The 16,222-nt window shown below is 41.4% G+C and overlaps 1 protein-coding gene across 3 annotated transcripts in view; it reads left to right on the plus strand.

The window, feature by feature from the left end:
- brsk2a (BR serine/threonine kinase 2a) overlaps positions 1-16,222 on the plus strand; it is a 207,048-nt gene that overhangs the window by 159,317 nt on the left and 31,509 nt on the right. For all 3 annotated transcript variants that reach the window (XM_082160445.1, XM_082160443.1, XM_082160444.1), the window contains exons 8-9: positions 2,223-2,369; positions 10,556-10,587. In XM_082160445.1, the coding sequence (XP_082016571.1) occupies positions 2,223-2,369; positions 10,556-10,587 (179 nt within the window). The remainder of the gene's footprint in view (positions 1-2,222; positions 2,370-10,555; positions 10,588-16,222) is intronic.

Below are 16,222 nucleotides of genomic sequence, written 5' to 3' on the forward strand. Positions count from 1 at the left end.
ATAAAGTCATGTTTTCAGAATGTCATCATCGAGCCTTTTTTATCAGAAATTGTATTTTGTGAAAAGGAACATGCATATGTGAATGGAGGCTGGGAACTGATGTTTCTAAGTCCCAAAGACTAATATTTTGAGCAAGTGTTGGACGCACCTCGGCACTGCATTATTAGCAGATTTGATCTGAATGCTTTTGGACCGCAGCGATGTCCCAGTTGAAATGCTCCTGTTCTGTTTGGAGAGTAAAAACAGAGACGCTTGAGTTTGAGAGGTTTATCTCTGCACGCTGAGACACTGTTCTGCATTTAAACCACAGCTGGATTGTTTTTGACGTTGTAGAAATGATGAGTGAGTTTCTTCAGAGATTATTGTGTGTACCTGCAGAACTGCACATTACATTCAAACAACCACTTTTCTTTTTTCCCCTTCACCTCATCTTGTCTCTTCTCTTGTCCTCTTTTATCTTTTTTATGTCATCTCATTTTGTCTTGTCTCATGTGATCTCGTCTCATCTTGCATCATCAAGTTTTTGTCCCTTCTTTCATTTTGTCTCATTTCGTTTTGTCTTGTCAAGTTCTCCTGTTTTTTTCTGGTCTTATCTCATTGAGTCTCAGCTCATTTCACCTCGTCTTGTCTTGTTTTTTGTTCTCTTCTTTCAATCTGTCTAGTTTGTCTTAACTCGTTTCATTTTGTCTCATCTCAAGTTGTTTCGTCTCTTCTCTTCAGTTTTCGTCTCGTCTCATCCCACCGCATCTCAGTTTATCTCGTCTCATGTCACCTTGACTCTTGACTCTTTTATTTTGTCTCATCTTGTTGCATTTCATTTTGTCTCATTTTGCTCTGTCTCATGCCATATTGTTTTGTCTCCTCTCTTCTGTTTTTACTTTCATCTCATTGCTTCTCATCTCATGCCACTTTGTCTTGTCTGATTTTTGTCTCATTTCGTTTGATCTTGTCAAGTTCTTCTGTTTTTCTCTTGTCTTATCTCATTTAGTCTCAGCTCGTTTCACCTCGTCTTGTTTTTGTTCTCTTCTTTCTTTTTGTCTAGCTCGTCTTTTCTCTTGTTTCATTTTGTCTCATCTCTAGTTGTTTCGTCTCTTCTCTTCAGTTTTCGTCTCATCTCATCCCACTGCATCTCATTTTATCTCGGCTCATGTCACCTGGACTCTTGACTCTTTTTATCTCATCTTGTTGCATTTCATCTCGTTTTGTTTGGTCTCGTGCCATATTGTTTTGTCTCTTCTCTTCTCTTCTCTTCTCATCTCATTGCATCTTGTCTCATGTCACCTTGTCTTGTATCATTTTTGTCTCTTCTTTTATTTTATCTCATCGTGTTGCATTTAATTTGGTCTTGTCTCTTCTCTTCTGTTTTCTTTTCTCAGGGTCACTGCTCTCATCTCATTGGCTCATTTCATGTCTTGTTGTCAATTCTCATCTTATATTTTGTCATTATACTGAGATTTTTATCTTTTGTCTCTGCTCTTTTTTTAATTTGGTCTCACCCCATCTTGTTTTGTTTTATCTATTCTAATGGCATCTCATTTTGTCTTATCTCATGTTGTCTTATTTTCTTCGTTCACTTTAACTCATCTAACTGCATCTCATGTGGTCTTGTCTCACTATGTCTCACCTCCTCATCAATCTTTAATTTTGTCTCAACTCATTTCACCTAATTTATTTTGCATCTTGTCAGTCTTCAGAACTTATTGCATCTTGTTTTGTCTCGTCTCAAATTTATTTTATTTTATTTTCTGTTTTTACTTTGTTCTTCTGAAGTTCACTCATTCGTCCCTTTATGAAATATATATATATATTGACCTGATGTAGAAAGGCAGACGGTACCAAAACCAAAAACAAAATTGACTGCTGGCAGACGAACTGTGCTTCTGTAGACGTACTCTATGCTGAATACACAAAATCCTCTCAGATCCAAAGTGATTGGAGTGCATTTATGCTCTCATCCTGTCTCTTTAGTTTTTTGTTATTCCTCTGTTTTGTTTTTTCATCAGAAATGAAACCTCTTCATCCTCATCTATAGCATGTCAGCAGTACACACATGAAAAAGTTGCAGAGCAAGATTTAATAAATGAAAACTTAGCATTTATGGGTCAATCCTCTTAGCACTTTTTCTTCTAATTTGTTCCATTTTCCATCAATCCTCATTTACTCTGTATTTCCCCTCAGACTGATGCATTGTCTTTCTTTTGTTGTCTGTGTCTTTCTTTCAGGGCGCTCTGCCGTTTGACGATGATAATTTACGAAACTTGTTAGAAAAAGTGAAGCTGGGGGTGTTTCACATGCCCCATTTTATTCCACCGGACTGTCAGAACCTTCTGCGAGGAATGATCGAGGTCGAAGCCGGGAAACGGTTACCGGTAAGTTCTGCCAAACTACTGTGCTTGAACTGATGGGATCATGTCAGATGTTTTTATGGTTTTAGTTAGAAAACATCAGTTTCATATATATTTTTATATAAGCTCAATTTTAATTTAATTTGAATCCTGGTAAACTAACTAGTAATTTTAGGATGTTCACACTTGTAATCGGGTTCGCTTGGTTCGTTTAGTCCGAAAACAAAAGAGAAAACATTTAGTCCTGGTCCGCTTAGCGTTCACATTGGCATTTTTAACACTGAACCTAAAGATACCGACCCTAAAGGCATAAGGATATGTTCACAATCTGATTGGTCGGCTTATATGACGTAGATTTTGCAATGGAACTTACCGAACATATAAAACAAGGCTGTGTTCTGGGATAAATGCACTTGTTGTATGTGCGAAGCTACAAATGATGGTGTTTTGACCAGCTGAGAACTCGTGAAGAGCTTTTAAAATGTGTAGAGGAGTCAAAACAGCGTCAGGAATCCCTCCGTCACACACACACATGAAGATCTGCTGCGAGAAGACGTGGTTCTGACTCCTGTACTGAACTGTGATGGGCAACAGCGCAACTTATGCTTATGCTTGAGCTTTCTGTCCTTTTTAGGGTCGCATCTTGTGACATCATGTCCTGATTTTGGTTCATTTATGTGTCTTTGGTCCGTGTTGCGTTCATATTTCAGTCGAAACCACACCAGAGTTCATTTGGAAGCGGATCAAGACTCATCTTTTCAGTGTTCTCGGTCCGCTTGTTTGGTGCGCCAGGGTTCGGATGGCAGCGTTCTCACTTATTCAAATGAACCGCACTAACAGAGAAATCGCACCAGAGTTCGTTTTAATCAAACCAATCCAAACCTGCCATGTGTGAACACACCCTTGGTATCACCATAAAGTCTGGTCCACTTTGACACTGGATAAGAATTGCCCACTCAGACAGGCAGAGACGGCTTAACTGATATATAAAGTGACTATACTGTTTTTTTATGTGAAGGTTTTTATGTGAAGCATGAAAAGCAAATGCATTTATGTGTGCAATATGTAAGAACTCATAAGAACTCACATTACTAAAGGCACTACACTCTGCGACTTTAAAATCAGATTATTTTTTTTTTATTCTAGGCACTTGCCGACTTTATAAATGGTTACATGAAAAACTGGGCATCATACGCTAAGGCCGTGTGTTCGCTCTTCTGAAATGCCGCTTCGGTGTGCTCAGCGTTTTTCCACTATATGTTACGCTATATGTGCTATGATACAGAATAACCACAGAACTGATACTGGTATCTTTTTTAAATTTAAAAATGTCGATACAATGTAACGTACTGCCTCTGGCACGAGTATTGGATGTAGAGATGTGCTTCTTGTTGTCATTTGTTATCGTTGTACAAGCAGAATGTGGCGGTTGGTAGGTGTGGTATTAGTCCCGCCCCTCCTCCACTTTGATTGGACGGGTGGGTAAAACAGTGACAGTGATGAGCGCTGCGCTTTACCCAAAGTTGAACATTCTTCAACTCTTGGCGACCGGTAGATAACATTCAGTGTGAAATAAATGCTAAGCGCCTCGTGTTTTAAAAACTCGGCGCTCCCATTGGAAACAATTAGATAAATATGCTAACCTCAGGAAAAAAAACACTTTTGGTGGACACACATCCTAAACCACATACACTACCAGACTTTCAATTCGTTCCGATGTAGCGTCTTTGTGTGTTGAGTTACAAAAGAAAAAACGAGTCAAGCGCATAGTTAATTAGTTACACAAGCTCTTTTGTGTTGTTATTGTATTTGTATTGTATTCTATTGCATAACTGGTAGATTAAGGACCGCTCCGGTTTCTGAAGCGTCATACACTACTATATGAGTTCTGAAATCGGCTCAAAATATCGAACATGTTTTGATGTCCTCTGACTGGATGGAAACATAGTCTGAAGCTAAAAAATCATATTCTGTGCCCATTATACACTAAAAAAATCTGCACACTTTCGGCAATTATTGTGGACTCATCCAGCCTGTGAATTGGAGCAAAAGTCGTCGTTTATTCCAGCCTTATGTTGGACAACATGGTGCAGATAATATTCTTTTGGTTGCAAATGCCCTCTGTGTTCTTCATGTATAATAAATGCGCTCCGCCAGCAGTCAGAGAAAGATGGGATTTTAGGACCTAATGGACAATTACGGGTATACTTGAATACGAGTTTCCTGACTCTCTTGTCTTAGATTCAGTGGGAAACCTTGACCCTGTGACTCGTCTATAAAGAGAAAGTGTGGTTTAAAGTTTGATGAGCTGATAGTAAAGCTAGTCGGACGGTTCAAAGGAAGAGCATTTATCAGCGGTGTTTGGAGATCCCCTAAGCTTGTCCACACACATCTGCTATCACCGTGACCTTTCTCACTTCACAGAGGAAGCATAGTTCGAACCAAGAAAAAGCTGCTTTTGACTTGAATAAATGAATAAAAAGTCAGAGTCCCCCTGGAACTGCTGTCTATCAGTTTGTCGGACGGTGGTGTCAAACACTTTGACAGGAGAAAGAAGGGACAGAATATTTGCTGAGATGATATAGAATGCTATTGAATCCAAATCATGAGCATGTCAAGAGACAAACGGTCTTTTTTCTTGGTGCAAAGGGTCAAGGGAATTCTTCGTTTTTCTGTCCTTATGTTGGATGAATCTCTTGAAACCTGTAAGGAACATATCCGGCTTGTTTTTTCATTTTTTTTTTTTTTTTCATAATCAAACAATTAATTAATTAATTAATAATAAAAAAGAAGAACAAATATATTTAGCATAAATAACACACAAAAAAAATGTATGGCTCATTTTGTTTTATGGTTTTGTTTTTGATTGATTGCGAAAATATGTGAGAAATTTCATTTTAAAAACTCATTAATAATTTTTTTTATTAATTAAATGATAGTATATATATATACACACAAGTATATAGTTCAAAAGTTTTAGATCTGTAATCTTTTTTTATGTTTTTAAAAGAAGTCTCTTCTGCTCACCGAGGCTGCATTTATTTAATCACAAATACAGTTAAACAGTCATAATGTGAAATATTACTACAATTTAAAATAACTGTTTTCTATTTGAATATACTGTATGTTAATATGTAATTTATTCCTGTGATCAAAGGTGTATTTTCAGCATCATTACTCCACTCTTCAGTGTCACATGATCCTTCAGAGTCACATGATCCTTCAGAAATCATTCTGATATGATGATTTGCTGCTCAAGAAACATTTCTGATTATTATCAATGATGAATAGAAAGTTCAGAAGAACAGAATTTTTCTGAAATGGGAAAGTTTTTGTAACATTAAACACTGCCGTTCAAACGTTTGGGGTCAGTAAGAATTGATTTATTGGAAAGAAATTTTAAAAATAATTAATACTTCTATTCAGCAAGGTTGCATTAAATTGTGTCAGATTTCTATTTATAGTATTTGTCCTGTTTAATTTAGTTTGTTTATGCTGTTCATGCATAATGAAAATCTGATGGGGAAAATGTGTTTAAATATCATGAAAATAATAATAATCGTATAATGCAAATTCATTTTCATTCATGCAAAATCTAATTATTTTGTTTTTCTTTTGATTTTGGCCTGAAATGTCACATTAACCTTGAGGACATTTAGTCTTCACAGTTCATAAGGAGTCAGTTCTCTTCACATCGACCGCCTCCGTCACGATTACATCACACTTCTTTACAGACACAGTCATAGCATTCACACACTCAGCAGGAAGAGTTTCAAGACGAAGCTTAACTTAAACTGGAAGCGGAACTGAAATTTCTTATAATTTCTCCTAGACTACAAATGGAGACTTGCTGAGGTCTGCTGGATCTCAGAACTCAGAAGAGATCTTAACAATTGTATGTTAAGAATTGCCTCATTTTTTTCTTTTTTTTCCTTTCTCCTTGAGAATTTTAGGAGTAATGTCTGAGAAAAAGAAAGAAAAACTCATGACATAATGGCCTAGTGTTCTCGCTGTACTCTTGCAGAACATTGTCTTATGATCACATCCCACGTCTCGTTACCTTTTACAAGCGTGGCATTTTAATGAGTCCGAAAGGCTCTCAAGGACATGAGAAACACGTCTTTAAGTCACTGATGGAGTTTGATAGTGCACTGAATTGTGAAACACCTTCACATGTATCTCAGAAAGCCATTTAACAATACATGTTCACAATGAACAATTAAATGATTCACTTTCCCAATGTAAATCCCAAAATTCACAACACATTCCTGAAAATACCAGACAGTGTCTACTCTCTACTATAAAACTCTAAAATCAATAGGCTATCACATTTGCAATCATGCTGATATTCGGGAAAACAGCACTCTATATCATGTTAGAAATATTAAAAACAAGAACTCATAGATAATAGATATCTTGAGTTCTTGAACTGTACGAGTGCAAGCGGATGGAGGCTTTTTTGATGCGAGGCCTGTTTCAAGTGAAACGGCTAAAATATAGCAAAGTCCTTTACTGGTGATGGGGAAATATGGATATCAACAAAGATAAATATCATCCAAGGTAGTGAAAATTCCTTATTGTTGACCCCTATTTAATAAATAAGTATTTTTGATTTTAGAAACTCAGCAAATCTACACATCTGATTCTTCTGGTATCGATGCATTCCCTTTTCTGTCCAGTTATATTTTTGTCTTCTGCATATTTTTCTAAATATTGATGATGACAAAATGGCGACCAAATTGCATTGGATCATTTATTAAAGAGCCAAACTGAAGGACAAATTCGGCACAAATGAAAGTAGATTTTTTTCTTCACCTTAAAAGGATACTTCACCGATTAGCATTAAGCTTTGTATCAGTAGAAACCCGGTAGTATTTTCGAATGACCGTGCTTCCCTCCCTCATGTCCCCCAGAGACGAGAGATTTCTGTATTGTGTGTCTGGAAAAAAACCTCAGATGACGCAAAAATCGTCATTTAGCGTCATCTGAGGCTTTTTTGTCCAGAGGCGAGAGTCTACAGCCAGTAGTAGGAGCTCGTTCCGCATGTTTTCAACCCGCCCATAGGGGGATCTCACGATAAAACAGCGTCTTTTCAGTTTCGAGTCGACTAGTAGCCTAGTTGTATCATTTCTTCCGATACTGCCCTCTGTAACCGGTAGGTGTGGCTTGGGTGTGGCCTCGTAGGGCAGCGAAGCAAGTGCATTCTGGGAGTTGTTGTCTTTCATCCACATGAGCCAAAAAAACATTTTCTGGCTTTTCTCAGTCTAGAAGGCACCAACTTCTAAAATAATTTCCCAGTTTAAATACACATTCATTTTTCCAGTGGTGAAATATCCCTTTAATATTGTCACATTAAAGGGATAGATATACCGTGATTTTGAAGCCCCCAAAAATGCATCCATCCATCATAAAAAATAATCCACACGGCTCCTGGGGGTTAATAAAGGCCTTCTGAAGCAAAGCGATGGGTTTTTGTAAGAAAAATATCCATATTTAAAACTTTATTAGCTATAATAACTAGCTTCCGGCAGACAGCTGTACGCAGCGATTTACGGCGGAAGAGTAACTCCTGACCCGACGCATGACGTAATGACGAACGCTGAAGCGCAGATTCTGAGGATAGAGCAAAACAAAACAACGGTCACAAATTAGAAGTCTAAAACGAGAAATATCAGAGGATTTCAATTTGTTTGAACCGCGAGAGGCGTCTAAGCTTACGATACTCTTACATCCAACGCCATACATCGTGTCAGGAGTTACTCTTGTGGCGTAAGTCGACTTGCGCAGAATGCGTACGTTCATCTGCCATTAGCTAGTTACTATAGCTAATACATTTTTAAATATGGATATTTTTCTTACACAAATGCATCGCTTCGCTTCAGAAGGCCCTGGAGACTTTTATAATGGATGGATGCATTTTTTTTCGGCTTCAAAATCCCGCCCGCCATTCACTCCCATTATGATGTTACGTCATATACACCTTGAGGCTGAGTAAATTATGGGATAATTTTCATTTTTTTGGTTGAACTATCCCTTTAAGTTCAAAGCGAAATTTGCACATGAATGTTTTCACACAAATCTGTTTGCATAAAAACTCTACTGAGTGAGTCCCCCATATTAAACAAACTTGGCCATTAACGTTTTTAAATAGTATCTGTGCATTTTCTTAGTTCATTATATTTCTTAAATGAAAATCTTTTTCGTTGGAGGGTGTTGCATGCAAGCAAATGCATGTGTCTGAGTGTTTAACATTAGCAAATGTAAAATTTACATCATAGAAACAGATGATTGAGAAATGTTATGACCCCCTCAAGCATAGATATGCAAATAATAATTGGATATCACGGCACCTCTCATCTCTACACACAGTAATTTGTCATCACATGGTGATGCATCTTTCTTCATATTAAAAGTGAACGGTGATCTGTGTGTCTAGATTACCTGCACCCCTGGACTCACTCCAGTATTAATCTTGTGCAGACTTCGGTCCTCTCGACGTGGATCTGCGGTCTCATGGCCTTCGCTTACACGTCCGTGAAGGTCTCGAGACTGTAGGGTGTCCCATTCGTCATTTTTCAGGAGGCTCCTGTTCTCCCTCAGTGGCCCGTATGCCAAGCCTGCAACACTGGACTTCAGCGGACTCACTCCCAACACTTTAAAAGCTGGTGCTTTATGCCGCATATATTGGCCAAGAATCGCCCACTTATTGTGAAAGAGACTCTTTGAATGATATGTAAAGCAGCCAACTGTGTTTGTTCTGTTTTTATGTGCCTTATTATGGGGTAGACAAATGTGAAATCTTGAAATCTTGCAGTTTTGATTTAGTGAACCTCACAAATGTTAACGAATCCAGCCAGTCATGAATCAAACGACATTTAACATTTAAAATGGACAGTCTTAGTTTAAAATAACTTTGATAAATAAATATACAGCACTGTGCAAAAGTCTTAGGCATGTTAATATTTTAAGTCAGTTATTTATATCTTTTGCTGTAGTGTGTCAGTAGGAAATATCAGTTTACATTTCCAAAAATTTTTTTTGCCATTAAAGTCCAACTGAAATCAAAATTGACCCTATTTACTTTGTTAGCGCATATTACTAGTCTTGTGGTGAACAATTAATCCGTGCAAGTTAAAACACAGAAAAAAATAGTTTGCCGTCGTAATCTTTAATCAAAGTCTGAAAAGTTGCTTCCGGTCTGGAATGGCGTCCCTTCTCTGATGACGTAGGTTTGAGGACTTGGGTTGGGAAACGCTTAACCACTCCCCTCAAACCGTTAGTCTGCTATGAGCAGAGATGGAGAGGAGGAGCGCTGACACTAAAACCCTGCCCTCTGTTCAATATTCCGTTTCACTGGGAAATACGTCACAACACTGGAGAAAAGTCGTTTGCAACTTCCGGTTCACGCAGACTTTAATTGTAATAATCCAGTGAGATTTGTGTATGCACAAGGAGTCTGACAACAGCCGGTATGATCTGATCTCACCATCATCGAGTCCGTCTGTGATTACATGAAGAAACAGAAAAAACTGAGACAGACTAAATCCAGAAGAACTGCGGGACAATCTCAAAGATGCTTGAAGAAACCTTCTTCAGAAATGACTCGATGATGGTGAGATCAGATCATACCGGCTGTTGTCAGACTCCAAAATAATTCACATCCAAAATAAAAGTTTGTGTTTACATAATATATGTGTGTGTATTGTGTATAATTATTTTGTATATATAAATACACACACATGCATGTAAAAATGTGTTATTTATATATAAAATATGTATATTTATATATAATATAAATTACGTATAAATATATATATACAGAATATACATGCAAATATTTCTTAAATATATACATGCATTTGTACTGTATTTATATATACAAAATATTTATACACAGTACACACACATATATTATGTAAACACAAACTTTAATTTTGGATGCGATTTGCCCAGCACTCTTTTAAATATTTAATCAGACTAAATAAATTGTTGTAATAATGTTTTGTTTGTTTTTTGAATATCCCAGATTAAGGATTTTTTTTTCTAATGGCACCATACATGGCAAATACTCTTCATTTTAATATTATTTTCGAATTTACTTCTATGAATGTGATTGAGTGATTCATTCGGACTCATTATAGACGATATTATGTTCTCTTTTTGTTTTTCTGATGTGCATCTAACAGTCTCTATGTGTGGTTCTCTTACAGTTAGAGCTGATCCAGAAGCACACGTGGTACATGTAAGTACATCAACTCTCATCATTTGTTTCTTTAGGGCTGGAAACAATACTTGTGACACACAGAAACAGAATGACTAGAAACAGGATGGGCATCAGGGATAGATGGGGATCAAATGTGAGCGAGTGTTATTCTGTGTGTGCGTGTATGTGATAAATGGCACAGACCCCACATGTCAGCAGCAAGGACAAATGTCCCGAGCCCCGGCAGGGATTTGCTGTCTGCTCCGTCGTCTGGCTTCCTCAGGAGAGAGAGAGAGAGTCAGGAGAGACAGAGAGAGAGGAGAGAGAGAGAGAGATGCTCGTATCGTGACCTCCTGTCTGACTGCCTCTCTGGGGTCACACACATGGCACACACACTTCCTGCTCAGCGCCGGCGTTTTTAAGCTGAATACTTGTGTTTTTTAGCTGCTCTCAAACACAACAGCATCTTTTCTAACAGATGGCAACCGCTAATATTTAGAATAGATCTAAGATTAAGGTTATGAAGACGCTTGTCAGGGATTTAGGGTCATGACAAGCTGTAGTTGTTAAGATGTGAATGAACACATGCTGGTGTTGACTTATTAATTGTGCTCTGACACTTTTCTGAACCCAGCGACAGATGAAATAGAGTATGCATTTCTGTTCACATTCTTATGTAGATATGTTTTGGGATTTATTGTGTACAATTAATTAGTGTTTGCTATTTCAGTGACAAAAATATGTTTTTCTTCATAATCTTACATTAAAAAGATTATGGTTATTGGTTAATATTAAGTTATGTATGTATGTATGTATGTATGTATGTATGTGTATATATATATATATATATATATATATATATATATATATGTGTGTGTGTGTGTGTATATGTGTGTGTATGTGTGTGTATATATGTATATGTATTGGTATATATATATATATATTATGGTTATTGGTTAAAATTAAGTTGTGTGTATATATGTATATGTATATGTATATATATATATATATATATGTGTGTGTGTGTGTGTGTGTGTGTGTGTGTGTGTGTGTGTGTGTGTGTGTGTGTGTATATATATATATATATGTATGTGTATATATATATGTGTGTGTATATGTATATATATGTATGTGCATGCGCCTGTGTGTATTTGTAGCTATTTATTTACAATTAATGTAATAAATGTATATATATATTCTGCCATGGAATGCCTACTTTTTACAACCTAGTCAATTCCCAATAGAGACAATTTGTTTAAAAAAATAAATAAAATAAAATTCACTTTTTTTTCCAAGTCTATAAATCAAGTTCTCTTACGAGAGCTCTCTCGTACTTGCGTAAGATATCTTACGCTAGGGGAAAACCTCTTTTCCTCGAGATATTGAAGCCAAAAATTATCCTTAATTTTGCAATAATGTAAAACGCATTGCAGCAGCATGCAGACATGGGCGAGACAGCTCGCGCGCCCATTGGCTGCTCTGCGGCAACTGCACCAGCCTATCGATAGAGGCTCCTCATGACGTCAGAACCAATGAGGGCGCTTCGCGCCCATTACGTCATGTCCCGCCGAAATCAGGTGGGGCCAGGGCTATAAATACGGCCCAGAGAGGCTGGTTTGGTCAGTTTTTTATCTCTTCAGCGGGCTCACGCATCGCTGGATCCTGAGAGGAAGCCGCGCCGTCTGAGTCAAGCACCCAGCGGGATTAATCTGCATCTGAAGCTGCCGGTCGACAACTCGCCGCCTTCAGTCGCCGTTCCTGCTGACGCTTTCCGGCGTACATATCCTTTTCTCTGCCACTGTGTTTTGTGTATGTGTGTGTGTTCGCCGCCGCGACACACACTCTCATTGCACTTAAAGAGCCGGGCGTCTTTTTCAAGACGCCCCTTTCCCCCCCCCAACCCGCAAAGCTCGCCGGTGCGCCCGCTTGTCTTGCCTGCTTGGAGGATGATACCTGCTCTCCCTCTGTTCGAGCCGCGCAAACCGCGCCGTTCACAGGGGATGTCAGGAGCGGACGGTCACGGGGCTAGCTTTCTCTCTCCCTCTGTTCGAGCCGCGCAAAATGCGCCGTTCACAGGGGAGGCGGGAAGCGGACGGTCGGGGTTAGATTTTCTTTACGTACAAGAAAGCTACCCTGCCTCTGCGCCCCATTCACGCGTCAATCACCAGCGAAAGGAGAAAATAGTGTTTTAGTCCGAGCTGGACTGACCTCAATATTCTCACACATTTCTCAGTTCCCTGATCAGGCGACTGGAAATATAAATATTACAGCGCCGGCAAGCAAACGCCGAAGAAAACATGTTGACGCTCTTATATGCACGTGCATCTGAAAGCCTTTGTGTTCCCCGCTGTGGCTCAGTGGCGGAATTTTTGGTTTTTCACACGAGAGACCGGGGTTCGAATCTCGGTCTAATGGCAGATTAATTATGCCTCCAATGCTTCGCTCTGTCAGTTCCCTGAAAGGCGACTGCAGATGTGCATTTTGCAGCCAACGAGCGCGTTGTACAACCCGCTCGCCTGCACCCAAACACCGTTTCTATGGTTCCCGTGCGTCACTGACGAAAGGAGAAAAGAGTGTTAATGTCCCGCTGCGGCCGGGCCGAATTCTATTTCTCATTCCCCTCTGAAGTTCAGGCGACTGGAAATGTCATACTGCAGTGAGCGAGCCTGTTGTAATGCACGCACGCCTGCAAACGAACGCCAGCATGTTGACGCTCTCTGTTTCTATGGCAACTTCTCGCTCGTTCAGTTCCAGAAAATGCGACTGTTCCAGTGTATTCTGCAGTAAACAAGTCGGCGACACAGCCCGCTTGCCTGCACACAAACGCCGCTTTACGGCTACCCAGATAAATCCCATAGAGTGTATTTTCTGGTGTTCCGGCCACGGCCGATGGTGTTATGAGTGTAGACAAAATGTCCACTGCCCAGTGCTCATTCCTACACAGAAACACAGCCCGTCGCACAGGGCTCGCGCACATGAAATCGACCCAGATCGATTGCGCATTAAATGTGGTAAATGTGCCCACTGCCCAGTGCCCACAAACACTACGTTCTGCATGTCTCAAGGTTTCTGTAAAACGAAACCAACATGCATTTTTGCTCTGCTCAGGCAGACAATACTCTGAGTGTTGTAAATGTGCCCGCTATCCCACGCCCACATTCACACATAGACATGACAGGTCTTACGGGACTCGCCCAGCCCTCCCCCTCTCGGTTGACCACCGCAGAGGAGTCGAGCGCGGGCAATCTGCCCGCTGTTATCAGCGCGCCCCCTGCCTCAAATGTCATAAGCGCGACGCTTATGTTGCAGCACACTGAAGCCCCTCTGTCGCTGAGCGACCAGAGCGCGCTTCGCATTCAACCCCTAGCCATTCGTGCAAACGCATGGGCAAGGCTACCCGGGGTTTGGAAGTGGGTGCTAGACATTATAGAAAGAGGCTATTCGCTACAGTTCGGTCGACGCCCGCAACGCAAAGCGGCGCGAATCGATACTACGGTGAAAAAGGAAGTAGCACACCTACTTCGGGCCGAAATAGCGAAGTTACTGAGCAAAGGGGCTATAGAACCCCTATCACAAGCTCAGAGCAAAGGGGGCATGTACAGCAGATATTTTCTGGTACCCCAAAAAAAAAAAAAAAAAAAGACGGGGGTCTCAGACCCATTTTAGATCTAAGACGACTAAACAAAGCACTTCTGAAACGACGGTTCAGAAGGCTCACGACCAAGAAAATCCTCTCGCAAATTTGCCAAGGGGACTGGTTCATGTCGATAGATCTGAAAGACGCTTATTTTCAAATACAAATAGCGTCACGTCACAGGCGATTTTTGAGATTCGCCTTCGAGGGCCAGGCATATCAGTACACAGTCCTGCCATTCGGCCTATCCCTGGCACCTCGCGTATTCACGATGTGCATGGATGCAGCGCTCGCACCCCTCAGGCTCCGAGGCATACGAGTGCTGAATTATTTGGACGATTGGCTGGTTCTAGCTCGATCACAGTCGGAGCTCATAGAACACAGGACCATATTACTCGATCACCTCGAGAATTTAGGTCTCACAGTCAATTGGGCAAAGAGTTCACTGTCTCCCAGTCAGAAAATATCTTTTCTGGGCACAGATCTGGACTCGCTGTCTATGACAGCACAGCTGTCGCCGCAGCGCAGACTAAGTATTCAGCGCATGACAGAGATTTTTCGCCACGGCGCTTTAGCCCCGCTCAAAAAGTTTCAAAGGATGCTGGGTCTCATGGCTTCAGCATCCTCAGTGCTTCAGCTGGGTCTGCTTCGCATGCGCCCGCTGCAGTATTGGTTGAAAGCGCGCGCCGCGCAGAGCTTGGACCTCCGGTCTCGCGCGCCTCAAGGTCGATCAGAAATGCGTCGCAGCTCTGAAACCTTGGACAGTGACCGACTGGTACCAGTCAGGTGTAAGCCTGGGGACTTCCTCGAGTGTGAAGGTGGTGTCTACGGACGCCTCAACCTCGGGATGGGGAGCGCTGCTCGAGGGCAGACCGTTATTCGGCCAGTGGTCGGAACGGGAAAAGCTTCTGCATATAAACTGCCTGGAAATGATGGCAGTCGACAACGCGCTGAGGCGCTTTTGTCCCCAGATAAAAAAGACACCACGTCTTGGTCCGTTCGGACAACATGTCAGTGGTGGCTTATATAAATCACCAAGGAGGTATCAGATACAGAATCCTTCACAGGCTGACGGAACGCCTCCTGGTCTGGGCTCAGCACAGTCTGCGCTCGCTCAGGGCAGCGCATGTGCCCGGCCATCTGAATGTGGGACCAGACAGACTGTCCAGAAACAATCTGCCGACAGGAGAATGGTCTTTACATCCACAGACAGTCAAAATGCTATGGCGGACATTTGGCAGAGCGGAAATAGACCTATTTGCGTCTCAAGAGAACGCTCATTGTCAGGAATTCTTCTCCAAGAGCAGGGATGCGCTGGCTCACGTCTGGCCCCACTGCCCGCTCTATGCGTTTCCCCCTGTCACGCTCCCACCCCAGGTGTTAGAGCGAATCAGGGAGAGCGGATGCCCAGTGCTACTCGTCGCCCCATTTTGGACAAACCAAGTCTGGTTTCCAGTCCTGATGCAGCTGACGAGTACCGCCCCGTGGCCGATACCGGTGAGGAGGGATCTCCTCTCGCAGGCGAACGGCTCGATCTGGCATCCTCGCCCGGAGCTTTGGTCCCTACATGCGTGGGCCATCAACGGGTACCCGTTAACCTCCCAGCGGGAGTGTTAAACACGATCACGCAGGCTAGAGCTCCATCTACGAGGCGGCTCTATTCCTCAAATGGTCTGTGTTCACTAGCTGGTGTACAGCGAGTGGCACTTCACCCTCACGCTGTGGGGTGCCAGAGGTTCTCTCCTTTTTACAAGAGCTTCTGGATAAGGGCAGAACCCCATTCACGCTCAAAGTTTATGTGGCGGCCATAGCAGCGTTCGCTGAACCACCGCTTGGCCAGTCATTAGGAAGGAACGATCTGGTCATTCGCTTCCTTAGAGGAGCTAAGAGGCTGAACCCTCTCAGACCACCCTCAGTTCCCGTTTGGGACCTTTCCACGGTTCTGGAAGCCATGAAAGGTGCCCCATTCGAGCCAATACAGTCAATAGACCTGAAACTCTTGTCTTTCAAAACAGTGTTTCTTCTGGCTCTCGCTTCAGT

Source organism: Leuciscus leuciscus (assembly GCF_965113295.1).
Source record: "Leuciscus leuciscus genome assembly, chromosome: 25".
Lineage (NCBI taxonomy): Eukaryota > Metazoa > Chordata > Actinopteri > Cypriniformes > Leuciscidae > Leuciscus > Leuciscus leuciscus.